Source organism: Chinchilla lanigera, unplaced genomic scaffold, assembly GCF_000276665.1.
Source record: "Chinchilla lanigera isolate Chin_1 unplaced genomic scaffold, ChiLan1.0 scaffold00017, whole genome shotgun sequence".
Lineage (NCBI taxonomy): Eukaryota > Metazoa > Chordata > Mammalia > Rodentia > Chinchillidae > Chinchilla > Chinchilla lanigera.
The window spans coordinates 5,025,420-5,041,072 of NW_004955418.1; the positions used below are offsets into that span (position 1 = coordinate 5,025,420).

The following is a 15,653-nucleotide window of genomic DNA, read 5'->3' on the forward strand; positions in this document are numbered from 1 at the left end:
TGCGTGTGATAAATTGGCTACTCAAGTGGGATTCTTGTTTGGGCCAAGACCAGAAACACAAAGGGGAGTCTGCCATCGGGAAATAAGAGCAGAGCCTGGGAAGCAGAGGGAGCGAAGGTCCTAAAAGGAGCAATGTTAGAGACCTTCATAAACCTAGACAGCAGCAGCAAGGAGAACAGTAGAAAACATGCTGCCTTGGACTGAGGGGATTTCTTAAACACATACAATAAAAGACAGGACCCAGAGCAGGTAGGCTTTTTGAATATGGTCCAAGTTTGCAAGACACTTCCAGTGAAATGGGAAATGGATTTTCAACAGGGAAGAAGCTTTCTCTGTTTCCTTTTAGAAGCTCCGTCTGGCTTCTGTGTGAAAAGAGAAACTAAGCGGGCAGGGCTGGAGGTGAGCAGCCCTTAGGAGACAAAGGCGGCAGTACAGATACAGTTTGCTTGGAATTGAATGTTGATAGATTTTTTTTCCTTTCTGGCAGTGGAGACTGTAGAGTTCCTGACTTAATTGTTCAGAGTTATTTAGAAAAGCTCAGCAAGAAAACAGAGAGACCTACTTTCTGGGAAGGGTCCTGGGGTCTTAGGTTCTAACAAGTGTCCAGGTAATATTTCTGGTCTCCACACGTGGAGCAGCACATTTCTAGCAAATTTTGACTTCCACTTCCATTTTCAATTGTGTGGTGTTCTCTCTTACACATCACATGTTCCAGAGAGGTGCTCTCGCCCCGTAATCACACGCTGCTATTTAAACTGAACCATGATAAAATTGAGTTCCTTAGTTGCACTGGCCACATTTCAAGCGTTCAAGACATGCGTCTAGTGGCTCCCATGCTCGGTAGTCCATGTACATATGGAAATTTTCCTTTACCAAACAGTCTTATTGGACAGCTCTGCTTCAGACAGAAGAAACTATTTCCAGTTCCTTAGGTTGTGCTAAACATGTCACCATGTTTTCCTTATTCTTATTTTTAATGGGGATGTATACTGTTTACACTTGCTAAAATCAAATTAATCTTTTAAGAATTACGTGAAGTTTAACTTTTAAATAGGACTTTCCTACACATCAAACTAGGTGTGCTAGAAAGCTCATTGCTTCCTTTAAGATTAAATTATGCATTTGGTTTTCCTCAGAAACATATTTCTACTGTATTCTGCCTGCTAATCATCTAAAGTATCCAAATCCCATCCCTCTGGCAGAGGGGTCCCATTGTACTTGAGTTAGGGGTGGGGCAGGCACTGTGGTACTCCTCGGGCATTTGTCCATGTGAGTCAGTTTAACATACTCTCTATGTCTTAGCCACGATCATTAGTACATGAGCCAGGTAAGAGCTAATGACATCCCTCAGGACATCTGCTGAAAAATGTTAGACAAAGGTGATCTTTCCACTGCGGTCTGTAGATATGTGGACACAAGCCTACATTTTCTGGTGGCCATCTTGCCATGAAGCGGGCAGACCTTGCTGAGAACGAGGGCAACTCAGGAGAAAGCAAAGCCAAGATGTAGCCACATCCTGGATGACACCTCATATGCGGGTGTAGCTGAATCTTGAGTGCTCTCCACCTTCGAATGTGAGTTCCTGGGGATGACTTCCTATTTTTGCTTAAGTCAGTTTGGACTGATGAATTTTTGCCTATTATAACCTCTTTTAAGGCACATGTGCCGTGCTTAGACACATGGTAGCAAGATGGTACCTGCTAATTCTCTTATTTTCTGATCCATCTGTTCAAAATCATGATTACTCTTAGTTGGTTTTATATCACAGGTCTGTAGGATGCATTATGATCATATGCTCACCTAAACTTTTTGTCAATTTTAATATGCCATTATAATATACTGATACATTTTATGTAGACAAAAAGTTTACGTTATTGTATTTCCCAATGAAATTTCCTTTTATCAATTTTTCTAAATGTTTACATTTCTGCGTATACACATTTTAAATTGGTTACTCTACCCACTAAGTCATACAAAACATGCCCAAACTTCCTATGTGGCATCTAGTTAACTCCATGTTTGGACCTCCAGGATCTTGGTCTTTCACCCTCCCCCACTGCCCAGGCTTGAAGCAATTTGCTAAAGCTGCAACAGCTGTGTACAGCAGGGGCCATAGGGTTAGGTGGAGGAGTGACCCGAGATTCCATTCTTCCCACCTGCCTCACCTTCTGGATCAGCCTACATGTCTTTGCTTATACCTTTCCTTATCTTTGTCCAGATCATACTGTACATGAACTCTGACCACAAACCCCTTCCTCCTGACTTGCTGAGAAAGGCTCTCTGGGCACAGCAGCGGGCTAGGTTCCTAGTCTCCAATCCCTAAATGCCCCAAACTCAGATAAGTCTCACCACTGTGCTTCTGCTACCAGCTCTCTAGAAAAACATTTTCACGTTAGAACTGGGCTAAGGAAGGAATAATTCATTCACAAAGGAACAAATAATAGGTCCTCACTACTCCACCCTAATCCTTGGTTATGTTTTAATAAACGTTTTAATATATCTGTTCACAAATTAGGATTAAGAACTACTCTAGAGGACCGTGCACAGGGTAAGATTATCTTTTATTAGAGATCTTATATTACATATTCCCAAAAAGATATAAAATCTTCCAAGAGAAAATATCAAAACCTGTTGATTTCAAGGTGAGCAAAATAATCAAAATGAAAGTAAACATTTGCTTCTAGACAAAGGAACGTGAAAACATTTCAGCGCAGGTACAACAGAGACATGGGAAGATAATTACAATGTTTTACAACGTATTTTACAGTATTTTATTTTAATCAGTACTTGCAGAAAACAAGGATGCTGAGTTCTTCAACAATGCAGTTATAGCTGCAAATTAAAATTTCAACAAGGAAGGGGGGTGAGAGAGCAAACGCAGTGAACTGCTTAGTCAACTGAACATCTGCAACAATAAATGTAATAAACCTAACCAAATATGCCACTGAGATCACAAAAGAGGATATGGTTTAAATGTGGGCTGGAGACACTTAAATTATTCAGTCAGTTCTTGACCACAACCCAAAGCAAAAGCATCCTCTCTTCATTTCCCTGATGAAGTATTTTAAAAATAACCTTAGAAAACAGAAACTTGCTGGTTAAAGAGAATTTCTGCTTCACCTATGCACAGCTGGTGATGACACAAAGCCTAAAACCTGGACGAACGGGACATGATCCATCTCAAACAGCCGAGAGCGGCAAAACCAGTTATTGCATCAGATTTTTTATTTCATTTGATCAGAATTTCCAGTGATTAAGCACACACACTTAACCACAGAACACAGTAAACTCCCACAGGAAGGTATACATTTAAGATGCAACAAAAATACCGATCTTATTCCTGGGATTTGCTTCTGGCAATCCTAATGTCTGTAGATGTCTACAAAAAGGAAGTGGTTTTCGATGTTCTATTTTTCAATTGTTTATCCCCGCCCCAAAATGAGGAAGGAAACATGTTTATTGCATGAAATTACCCTCTTGTAATACTTTTACCAACACTAGTATTGTTTCCTTAATTATTAAAGGCAGAGAAATTTATAAATTTAACAAAACAGTGTAAAATTAGGAGCTGCATCTTGAGTGAAAATCCAAATGATACACAGACATGATGAAACAGAAATGGCCTTCACTTCTATCTAAGGATGTCAGAATGACAAGAGGTAAGAGGAAGATTAAAGTCAGATATTACTAAATCTAATAACATGACTTCAAAACTGTACATAGTCGAAGAATCCCTTCCACGTTGAAAGTGGATATTATAAATGCTGCTAATGTTGCTGTTATTTTAATATTAAGGAAACAATGATCCCAGATAAATTTTATTAGAAGTACTGTAAGGGCACACGGCCTTAGCACAACACTTGGAGGTTAGAACACACGAAAGTTTGGAACTGACTGAACAAATGTACTTAATAAGGTACATTATGATAAGCTACAGGTACGTTGATTTCAAAACAGGGTCTATTTTAAAGCATTCTCTTTTCAATACCGTTAACTACTGTGGAGTGGAAACAGTATCTGGATTTTGCATGTTACAAAATCCTTGTTTCAAGTTGCAGTTTCCTTGGCAGCAGCATATTGTAATTAACAATATTTTTCTTCCTTGTTTTGTTTTCTGACATTTCAGTACATTCAAATAGTCAAAATGTTTAGAGTAACACCACTGCAAGTTTAATGAAACAGATCAGAATGTGGCCAGCATTGTCAGGCGAAAATTACACAACTGATATATCGTAGAAAGTACCTACCCCTGCCCCGACCTCCCATATTCCCCCTTTCCCAAACAGTAATATGGACACCAAAAGATTTAACAAGACTTATAAAAAAATAAGGCACATTTATTTTGATATGGTAATTTTAAAATAGAAAACCCCATCTCAGAACACCTGTATTCAAATGAGCTATGTAAAAAGACACCTTGTGGTACCTAAAATAGGTGTATGGTACCTATGGAATTGCTTCTTCTATGTTAGTGACAATGGAATAAATTGCACCTATCCCACACTGTCAAGTAATCAAAATATGTCTCTTTTTTTTTTTCTACTGTTGAATGATTCAAAATCAGTTATATCTGGAAATACAAGGGAAGAGTCAAGAGGCTCATTAGAAAAAAGATGTGAAAATCAACTACGTTTATCATAAGGGCTGAGGGATTGCACTTTTCCACATGCTTCAATACACGACATTTCTGTAACTTGTCTGCATGATTGCAACCATTTTGGCCATGAGCTATTTACCCACCAACCTGTTATTCAATTTTGGTCCAATGGGTACTTTTGTTAAACTAATGAAGGATCAGAAACACAAGTACTTATAATGATCTCTTTACAACCCCCAACACAAACATAATTAGTTAGCATTTAACCTGAGATACAATCTGTTGAGAGGTCGTCTTTAAACATTTCTTCATTCGTTGCATCAATTCACACTGATAGTGGTAGTTCATGGGAGGAACTTAAAAAAAGGAAAAGAAAAAGAATCCTGGTTGATAGCATGGCTTTTTTTTTTCTTTCTTAACTGGTTAAAAAAAAAAAAATCACTAATTCATGTTCTCACAGTAGTCAGAAGCTAAAATAATGTGCTTCTTTATTGCACGTCAAACCAAGAAAGTTATAAAAGCCAATGCTTCTCAGCTGAAATCTGAAAGTCAGGTTCACCTCAACCGGATTCGGAATGTGCTGATCTCCATAGGACTCAAGCTGATCTCACTTATATTTTGGGCGTCTGGAGGTGAATGCATCAAGGATAATGATGAAGGTGTGAGACTTTCAATAGTAAACTTGTTAAAAATTTTCTGTACCAATATCTAAAAAATGACAAAAAGAGTATGTATTTAGATAAATTCTGAAGCAAGATTAGTAACACATCTATACATTTAAAAAACCAGTATGAGAAGGAATAAAACAGTATGTTGAAGTTCCTTTGTAAATATTAATAAGGACAGAGCAGTTAATAATGTACAGACTCACTCAAATATAAAGACTACCCTGGAGGGAAACAGGAAACTGATATAGGCCATTGGTAACTTATGTTGAATTTTTTCTGTAATGCTTGTAAATTTTATCCTGCCCCAGGGTTACTTTTTCAACAAAAGAAAGGATATGGACACATCAACAAGCTTTAAAAGTCCTTAGACCCTTTCAGTCAATACCACTAATAATGGTGGTTTTCAGCCATTCCTTCCTGTTTCAACAATTAAAAGATAGGACATAGGCCCTTCTTATTCTAAAGGCTCGTGATATTTTAGAGTCCTACTCTATAGGCAGAAGGGCATTTGGAAAACACATCACTCACCACTGCCATATTATCCTAATATGTCTCTCTGTATCATATAACTTCCTTAAAACTAATGCCTGAATGCTTCAAAAACCTCAAGGTCTCAATGCTTCAATGCTTACAAGAAAGTGTACTCAGATCATTAATAATAAGGTAGAGAACAAATATAATGAAAACAATTCCATGGAAGACGGGGTAAAAATAACAGGGAAGCTAAACTATCCAAGACTGGGGCCCTTATCGATTCTCTCTTCCTTTCAGACCTTACATACATGTTCTTTGCACAGCTGGGTCAGCATCGATGCAGCCTGGCCTTTGGTGCATCTGTTGCATTTTAGAGGGAAGCTGGGCCAGCTGAGGTGTCTGGTGGGGCAGACCTGTCTATGGCTCAAACCAGCCTGGCTGCTGCTCTAAGCCACAGCTTGCTCGGTGGCAGAGTCAGGAGACTGGAGATTTGTTTCCTTCCAACGAGAGGCTTGATGAAAATGCCAGCAAGACCAACTTGTACGGAAACCAAAAATAGGCAGCCAGCCAGTAGTGTTCAGATGGAGGATCTGTTTGGCCTGCACAGCTTGACTCATATGCAAATCTGAATTAATCAGAAAACCTAGACATACATTTATTTCCCAAAAGGAATCAACTGATTGGAACTCTGTACACCTGCCCCTGTCGTCATGATCAATTACCATATTGACCACCGTCTCCATGATTATGCCATCACTTCCTCATTACTGTATTAGTCATAAACTGGTCAAGCTTGCCAGTCTCTGCAGGACTTGGGTTTACTGCAGCTGAACGAGGTGATAGGTGAGGATGTGCGACCCAGGAAGGAGGAAATGAGGAGGGAAGAACACGCTCTGTACTAGTGATGGAGAGCCAAACAAGAGCACACTCAAAAGTGTGCAGGGTCCAGCCTTGCATTTTAACGTAGACAGGCAAAGGAGAAAGAAGGTGGAGCAAATGCTGTCTTTCTTTTAATGCTTTCTTAAGATGGGGAGATTTAAGCTAGTGGTCAGGCAAGGGAAATGTCAGTGAAGAGGCAATGAAAGTGTATTTGTTGGATTATTTGCAGAACATGAGGATTTTAAAGCACACTAACTTGACCATAAAAATAACCTCTCAACTTACCTTTCCCTGAGTAGTAGAACAAAGCAGCCCCATGTCTCTGCTAGCGAACTGGCAATCAAACCCCTTCCTGTGGAGGATCAAGGCTGCCTCATCAGAATATCCACTGCCCACCTGCAAATGAACAGAATAGCAACACCACACAGCAACATTAGAGCAAGTATTTCTGGTACTGCACACACCATGGTCTTGACGTCGGTATTCCCAGACCGCGTTCGTTTAGCAATGAAGTCAGGCAAATTCATTTCTTTCCAGGTTCAGTGTTTATTCCACCCTTCTACCTACTACACACCCTCCCTCCATCCGCACTGAGCAGTGAGACTAAGTGCCAAGGTCACTGGTTAAGCTACCTCGTGCCTTTGTTTCCCTCATAGTCCTAATGCCTTAGGTTTCCTTCCGTTGACGTATTATATGTTCACCAAAGTTCTTATATGTTTTATCAAAGTTTCTTCAAAGAGAGTATCTTGGTTATTTTTTTCTCGTTGCTGGGACAAAATACCTGACGCCCAAAATGAAGGAAGGAAAGGTTTATTTTGCTTACAGTTTGTGGAGGTTTTAGTCTATACTTGGCAGATTACAGGGCAGACTGGCACATGGCAGAGAGCTACAGCTCAGGGTGTCTGAACACAGCAAAAGCAACAAGCACACACCAGGAGGAATCAGGGAGGAATGGCCTCAAGCACCCTTTTCTTCTCCCTTACATATGTAAACTATCCACCCCAGGGCGGGTGCAGCTCTCACACCCACAAGCAATCAAACCCTAAAAGCCTGCCCCACGACCGCATGAGGCTTTGGGGGGGCACACAGACACAAACCATAACATTCCACCCCTGGCCCCCCAAAGACTCATGCCCATCCCTTTATACAAACAGCATTTAGTCCATCTGCAAGAGTTGCCAAAGTCCTAACAGTTTTAGCACTGCTGACAAGTTTAAGTCCCAAGTCTCCTCCGAGATGTAAGGCCAACTCTTAGCTGTGAGCCCTTGTACAAATGAAAAGTTAAACACTTTTAACGTTTAATGGCACAAAATAAGCAGTACTATTCCAAAAGGTACAAACAGGGGGACACAGAGCATTGGGACCAAAGCAAGTCCAAAATCCAGCAGGGCTAATGTTATGTCCTGTAGTTACATGACCAGCACCTGAAGCAATCTGTGGCACATTGTGAGCTCCAAAGGGCTTGCATGAGTCCACCCCTGTGGCATTTTTGGTGGTTATAGCTTCCATAGCTTCTCTCTTAGGCCCACTTTGCTCCCTCCTTGCAGCTTTTTTTAGATGATCCACCGTCTTGGCTTTTCTAAACTTCTGAGGTCTCCAGGGCACCTTTTGCTTCACACTCACAGCCTCACACACTGCCCTCTCAGGGGCACACTGCCTGGCCTCCCAGGCCTTCTGAAATCTGGGGGGAAGCCTCTTTAACCTCAGAACTCTTGCATTCTCCATGCACCTAAAGCCAGGGCCATGGGGATGATGCCAAGGTCTGCTGCCACCTGGAGCAGTAGCCAAGCTTTTTTTTTTTTTTGGCCACAGGGGTCGAGTGCCTGGATCACTGGGCACTCTGAATCTAATTTTGAGGAACAAATCTTTTATGCTGCCGCCATTTTGGAACCTGGTGCAGCTGCCGCTGCCACCATTCTGGAACATGGCGCTCAGTAGCTTTTATTTTAAAGCAAAGTCTTTTACCTTTGCAGTTTTGAGGCTGCAAAGGGTGGAGGCTTGCTGTTTTTTGTGATGCCCTCAGGCCATCTTTTTTATTTTCTTGTTTTTTTTTTTAGCAATAGAGATCTCTTTAGCCTTGTCTTTGTAGTCCATAGCATTATTGGAGCTTTTTTTTGGCCAAACTCACAACATTTTAAATCATCCTGCTGGGCTCTTTGTTTTTGATTTTTAATATAAATCTGGCTAAAAGCCCCCAACAATAGTTATGTCACTGTCTTAATGTTTGACTGCCTTGATATTGTTTTTGACAGATTAATTAGTCTGCTGCCACCCTTAATCTCAGTCTTAGGCAAAGTCTCTGGACATGAGCAAAATGAAGACAAACATTTTGCCAAGCCATAACACACATCCTCTGGAGTCCAACAACCAATGCAGTCTTTTTTCCCAGCAGAAACCTCCCAAACCTGATCTTTACTGGCAAGATTTTTATTAGCTTTTTGGTCTTTTGAGCTCTGACCAGAATCTCCCAAACAGAACAGCTGAAGGCATTCTAGCGCTTTTCTTTTAGAAGACAACTCTAAACCTTTTTAAACACTTTTTACCAGCCATTTTTAAAGGTTCTTGAACCACATGGTCAGGTACAGTCACAGCAACGACCCCACCCCTGGTACCAAATTCTGTCTTGGTTATTTTTTTCTCGTTGCTGGGACAAAATACCTGACGCCCAAAATAAAGGAAAAAAAGGTTTATTTTGCTTACAGTTTGTAGAGGTTTTAGTCTATACTTGGCAGATTACAAGACAGACTGACACATGACAGAGAGCTACAGCTCAGGGTGTCTAAACACAGCAAAAGCAACAAGCACACACCAGCAAAAAATGGGAAAAAAATGGCCTCAAGCACCTTTTTCTTCTCCCTTACATATGTAAACTATCCACCCCAGGGCAGTTGCAGCTCTCACACCCACAAGCAATCAAACCCTAAAAGCCTGCCCCATGGCCGCATGAGGCTTTGGGGAGACACAAACCATAATAGAGAGTATTTTGTTTTCCTAATTTTTTACTTTCACGTCTATTGAATAAACTGTACACAACTATAGTTCTTATCTGGTCACTGACTAACACTGAAAGTGAAACATGCTTCTTTATAAATTTTTGCTAATTGCATTAATATCCTTAATCTTTAACATACTGGTTCATTATTTTTATACAAGAGACATTTAAATCCAATTAGTTATGCTTATCACTTATAAGCCCACCCCACATTTATTAGCTTGATGTATCATTTAAATTCATACTATAGAAACGACTCTTCCTTGGCAGAGATAAAGAAAAATACTAAACATAACCAGGCAGTTAAGAGGATATTATGTTAATATTTTCTTCCCATAAAATTTATTATACCCATTTAAATAATATCATCATGCATGGATCACGTTTTCTAATATTTTAAATTATAATTACCTTAGTAAATTTTATGTTTCCTAAAGTGGAAAGATGTGTATGATAATGAACAAATCAAATTCAATATCCTTGGAAAATTTAAGAAATGCCGTTATTCAAAGGAGAGCCCTGTAATGCTCAGCAGTGATAGGGTGATAAAAATGGTGTCTTTCTCCTTTCTCTGGCCACAGAAGATGGCCAAGCTGTTGATCATCACTAGAGAATCAGATTTTTTAATGTATCAGAGAGACATCTTCTCTAAATAGCTGCCAGCATCTCCACCACTGACTTGATTTTAGCGTGCGCCTGAATAGCTTAAAGCTGTCCGCACCTTAAACTCTTCACTTAAACAGCTTTACTACGTTACGCTGTTTCACACTGGTATTCTGCAGTGGTATTGCTAAGGTTTTCTTGGAAGGGAGGGAAAAAAAAATCATTTCAAGGAGTTTTGAGTCAGCACAGGACTGCCAGACACACAGCAAGGTTAAATATGATGAAGGTGGGTAATGAAATTTCAACAAATGTCATCCTCATGAAACAACACAAAAATAGCATGTTAGAAAATCCTTCATTTATTATATACACAAGACCTCCACAAGAATAACAAAGAGAACTCGGTCATGTGGCCATTCTGAAGCCTGGGAATAGTAACTTATTTTAAGTATCAAGAGTTTCATTGTCTGTAAACGGAGCCAATGACTGTCTACTTCTTCTCTGAGTTCAGGTTTTGTGTGGGTTAATCCACTGAAAATAGTATATCCAGTGGCCCCAGAAAGCCCTGTAGGACAGAATGGCTAGTGCAAAAGCTGCAGAGATTAGTGGTTCAGAGCCTGCGCTGCAGGTCAGATAGTCCGAGATGCTTTGCAATTTACTAGCTGTAATTTCAGCAAAAACAGGTTTCCCTTTTCAATAAAATAGAAATGAAATACAATGAAGTAGCATAAAAAGGACTTGGTCCAATGTCTGCCACAAAGGATGCCTTCATAAATTAGCTATTAGTATTTCTATCAAGTAAATATTGGTGATTATTTTCTAAAAGTCAAAATAAACAAATCAAACACTATCCTTATTTAACTTCTTATTCATATATTTCCTTTACTGACATTATAACACTATAGCTAAAAAGTCAGGGAACCCTTAAATTGTATGCCTACAGTTGCTCATCAACACCATAACAAAGTCCTTATGTGGGTTCACAGGTTAGATGGCCTCTTAATTATACTCCTTTTAGAAGCACTTGTCACTATTAACCTACGGCATTTAGCATTTGGTCATTTTAACTCATTGGACCACTCTGAAAAGCCACTTGATAGCAGGCATTGCTAAAATTTCCACAACACATTTGCTCCTGGGGTAATGAATCCCTTAGGCCTTCAGCAAAATTGCCTTTGGATCCTACAAGAGATTTAAACAAACAATATAAAAGCAGACATAAGTCATAAAAATTAATTTTTACTGACAGAAAAAGTTATACTTTCTCTAAAAACTAAAAGTGTATCATTTCTGTTAGGACTAAAGGAAACAGCAATCATCTTGTCCAAGTTTCAAAAATCTAATATTCATGAAAGTATCAGTTTTTCAAGCAAAAATACCTGAGGCAAAGCAACAGTTTTTCAGATTCAAAGTCTGTCTAGACATTTTATTTCCAAGAAAACTGTTTCTCAAAGTAGAGAAACTGTGAATTTACTTGCATATTGCATGCAGGAAAACAAATACCTTCCAGAAGTCACCCTACGTACACTAAGATGGTAAACAGACGTTCTAAGAACTGTTTCTACACTCACTACCACACAAGGAATCTCCGGACCCTGGAAAAGAAGGAAACTGTGTGTGGGGAGACTTTATAACCTTTGACACTGTGCCATGTATCATACCAAGTAACCACCTTCACAACATAGGTTAGGTCACATTTGAGGCCTAATCACTGAAGTAAGGTCGAAGAGCTCAAAAGTCAAAGTGGATTCCATTCCAAAACCTACTCCTGGAGATAAAACCAATGCCTCGCTCACAGGCTAAGCTACAAAGCCCTTCTGGCAGGAGGGTGGAGTGTGGGGAGGAGGCGTTGGTTTGCAGTGAACCAACACTTAAAGCGGGGCTTAGAGAAAGCTGGATCAGAGCAGAGTTTGGGTTCTATCAAGGAACCAGTTATGTGGCTTAGAGGAAATTACGAAGTCTTTATAAATTCAGTGAAGTAGGTTAGACTCCTCAAGAGTCCCTCTGAAGGTCAAGGGCCAACCCCAGTGACAATGCAGCCCTTGCCGTGTGCCAGATCTTGCGCAGAATGCTCTTCATTAATTTGTTTTATCTCACAATAACCTTTAAGACAGTTAAAGTGGTTTGCAAGTTTGCATCAGTACATTAAATGTACAGGAAAATCCCCATCAAAAATATTCTCTCTTATACTCAAATAGTAATGAGCACTAATGACCCTGTTATCCCACACGATCTTTTCCCTTCAATGGTCAGCATATCCTTCCTTGGGTGTCTTACTATTACAGAACAGAGGAGAAGAAATCGAGAGGACACTCCTCAACATTTTCAGCACTGTCCTCCCTACTTGTTCCCAGGGAAGAGGTGACGGTGCCACCCAGTACTCACATCTACTGGTCGTGCGACCTAGAATATAACCTATCATCTTTAGCTGTGTTAGTCTCCTCTTGTATAACATGTGACGAACATATTGCCTACCTTGTTTATGGTGCAGAAGCTTTACTTTTTTATCAGTACATGTTTGTGACAATTAGTGGACGCATTCATTATGGTGCCTGGGTACATGTACTTATTACCCCTTAATCTCTTTTCATTTCTCTCCCCTCCCCACCTTTCTCTCTCTCTCTATCCCAAGATCTTATCATCTGCAAAAACTCTACCTCACTGCTTCTTATAAGCTCTCTTTTACTTTGCTCTTTAAATTATTTATATCATGGGTCTCTCATGTAAGAGAAACCACGTGATATTTAAGCTTATGTGTCTGATTCACTTTATTAACATTATGCTTTCAAGGTACATCCATTTTCCTACGAAAGACTCAAGTTTATCTGCTGTCTGTATGGCAGAGTTCGCGTGTATGCTCCACTGTGTATAAATACATTTTCCTTATCCATTTATCTGTTGATGGACAGATAGGTTACTTCCAAGATTCAGCTATTATGAGCTGTGTTGCTATAGACATGGGCATCACTGCATTAACAGATGTTTACTTTTTTAAAGAAGATACTCAGGGAAAATAGCTGGGTGGAATGGCATTTCTATTTTTAGCTTTTTGACGAATCTTCACACTGATTTTGGTTGTGTAATTCCAGCAACAGTGAACAAGGATTGCTTTTTCCCCACAGGCTCCCCAGCACTTCAGGATTTTGGGGTTCTTGATGGCAGCTGCTCTTTCTGGAGTAAGATGGGATCTCAGTGTTGTTTTGATTTGCATTTCTCTAAAGGCAAAGATGCTGAATGTTTTGTCATATATGGATTGGCCATTTGTACTTATGTACGCATCTCAATTGCACACTTTTCCATGGGTCTCTTATTGAGGGGGTTAATATTTTTTGAGTTCTTTATATATTCTAGTTATTAGTCCTCTGCCTGAGTAGTTGGCAAAACATTTTTTTCCCATTCTGCAATTGTCTCTTCACTCTGTTGGTTATTTCCTTTTCTGTGCAGAACTTTTTAATTGGGCATAAATCCATTTGTTGATTCTTGGTGTTAATTTCTTGTGCAGCCAGGGTACTGTTCAGAAAGTCCTTGCCTCTACCTAAATCTTCAAGAGCTTTACGCTTTACCCATTTTATTTTCCAACTTGGATGGGATGTATGATCCTTTCAACAATTTGTTACATTCTATTTGCCAGTGTCTTGTTGAGGATTGCTGTATCTCTCTGTTCATTAAGGACACTGGCCTGTAGTTTTCTTTTTCTGTGAAGTCCTTGCCTGGTTTTAGTACCATGGCAATGTTTGCTTCTGGGAATGAGTTTGGCAGTATTCCTTTCCCATCAATTTTGCTGGCTTACTGGCATTAGATCTTCCCTGAAGTTCTGGTAGAATTCTGTAGTGAATCCTTTAGGTCCTGGGCTCTTCTTTGTTGGCAGAGTTTTTATTACTGTATCTCTTTTGTTGCCTGGTATTGGTCTGTTCACAGTTTTTATTTCTTGGTACAATTTTGGTAATTCATATGTGGCTAGGAATTTCTTCCTTTTCTCTAGGTTCTTCAATTGTAATATATGTTGAATTAGTTTCTTACAGTCGTTCAGATTTTAACAGTGTGCTTTAATTTCTTACCACCACTTTTTTTTTTTTTGAGACAAGTTATCACTATGCAGTTCAAGCTGGTCTCAAACCCACACTGACCCTCCTCATGAGTGCCAGTTACAGGAATGCACCACCATGCCTGGCCCACATCTCTTCCCTAATTGCATCGATATGGGTTTTTTCATTTCTTCCTTTGACAAGTTTGGCTAAGGGCTTAGAAATCTTTTTCATTCTTTCAAAGAACCAACTCTTTGATTCACTGATCCTTTGCACATTTAATCCCTTTTTCGTTAACGTCCAGTCAGGTATTTATAACTTCTTCCCTTCTGTTCATTTCAGATTTGGATTGCTCTTGTTCTTCTACGACCTTGAGATGCGTCATCAGGCTTTGCATCAGGCTCTGCTCAATTCTTTCACTGTGTGTATGCACAGCTGTGACCTCCCCTCTTACAATCGCCTTCATTGTGTCCCATCAGTTCTGTCATGTTGTGTTTCCACTGTCACTTGATTCTAGGAACTTTTTTATTTCTTCAGTGATCTGTTAATTATTCTATAATGTATAGTTTAATCTTCTTGGATAGTTTCACTGATTTCTTTTGCTGTTGACTTCTAGCTTTATTCCCTTTGAATCTGATAGTGTGCTGGGAATTACTTCAATTCTTTTGTATTTATGTAAGCAGGCTTTATGGCCTAAGATTCTATTTCAGAAGTTCCGTGTGCTGCTGAGAAAAATGTGTGTTCTGTTGTTGTTGGATTAAACACTTTGCAGATACCTGTTAAGTCCATTTGCTCAATGGTGTGGTTTAAATCTGTTATTTCCTTGCTAAATTTTTGTCTAGTTGGTCTGTATGATTATGAGAATGAGGTGCTGAAGCTCCCTGTTATGACTGTATTGGTGTCTATCTGTCCTTTTACGTGCAGTAGTTTTATGAAGTTGGAATCACCTAACTTCATTGCTATTTGGTGCACAGAACTTACAACTGTTATCTCTTCCTGTTTAATTGTTCCTTTTACCACGACGCAGTGGCCATCTCTGTCTTTTCTGATCAGTTTTGGCTTAAAGCTTAACTACCCCCTCCCAGTTAAATGTATACATTTTTTTAAGGGTTTTTGGTGCTTGTGGCCTCTCTGTCTGTATATAAGATTCTTCTGAGCATTTTTGGCAGTGCTGGTTTCATGATCATGTATTTCTTTAGGATTTCTTTGTCATGCAAAGTCTTTACATCTCTTGTCAATTTTCAAGGCTAACTTTGCAGGATATAGAAGGTCGGTTGACTTTTTTTAAAGGGCTTGAAAAACGTCACTCCATGCTTTCCTATCCTTTAAGGGTTGTGCGGAGAAATTTCCCGTAACTCCAATATGCTTGCCTTTATAAGTAACTTGCTGGCTTCTCCCTAACAGCTTTTAGTATT

The 15,653-nt window shown here is 39.6% G+C and overlaps 1 protein-coding gene across 1 annotated transcript in view; it reads right to left on the bottom strand.

The window, feature by feature from the left end:
• Positions 1-2,542: 2,542 nt before the first annotated feature.
• Positions 2,543-15,653, bottom strand: part of Man2a1 (mannosidase, alpha, class 2A, member 1) — a 163,385-nt gene continuing 150,274 nt past the window's right edge. The window contains exons 21-22 of the mRNA XM_005382174.2: positions 6,904-7,014; positions 2,543-5,305 (exon numbers count right to left, since the gene is read on the bottom strand). Coding sequence (XP_005382231.1) covers positions 5,153-5,305; positions 6,904-7,014 — 264 coding nt within the window. The 3' untranslated portion in view covers positions 2,543-5,152. The remainder of the gene's footprint in view (positions 5,306-6,903; positions 7,015-15,653) is intronic.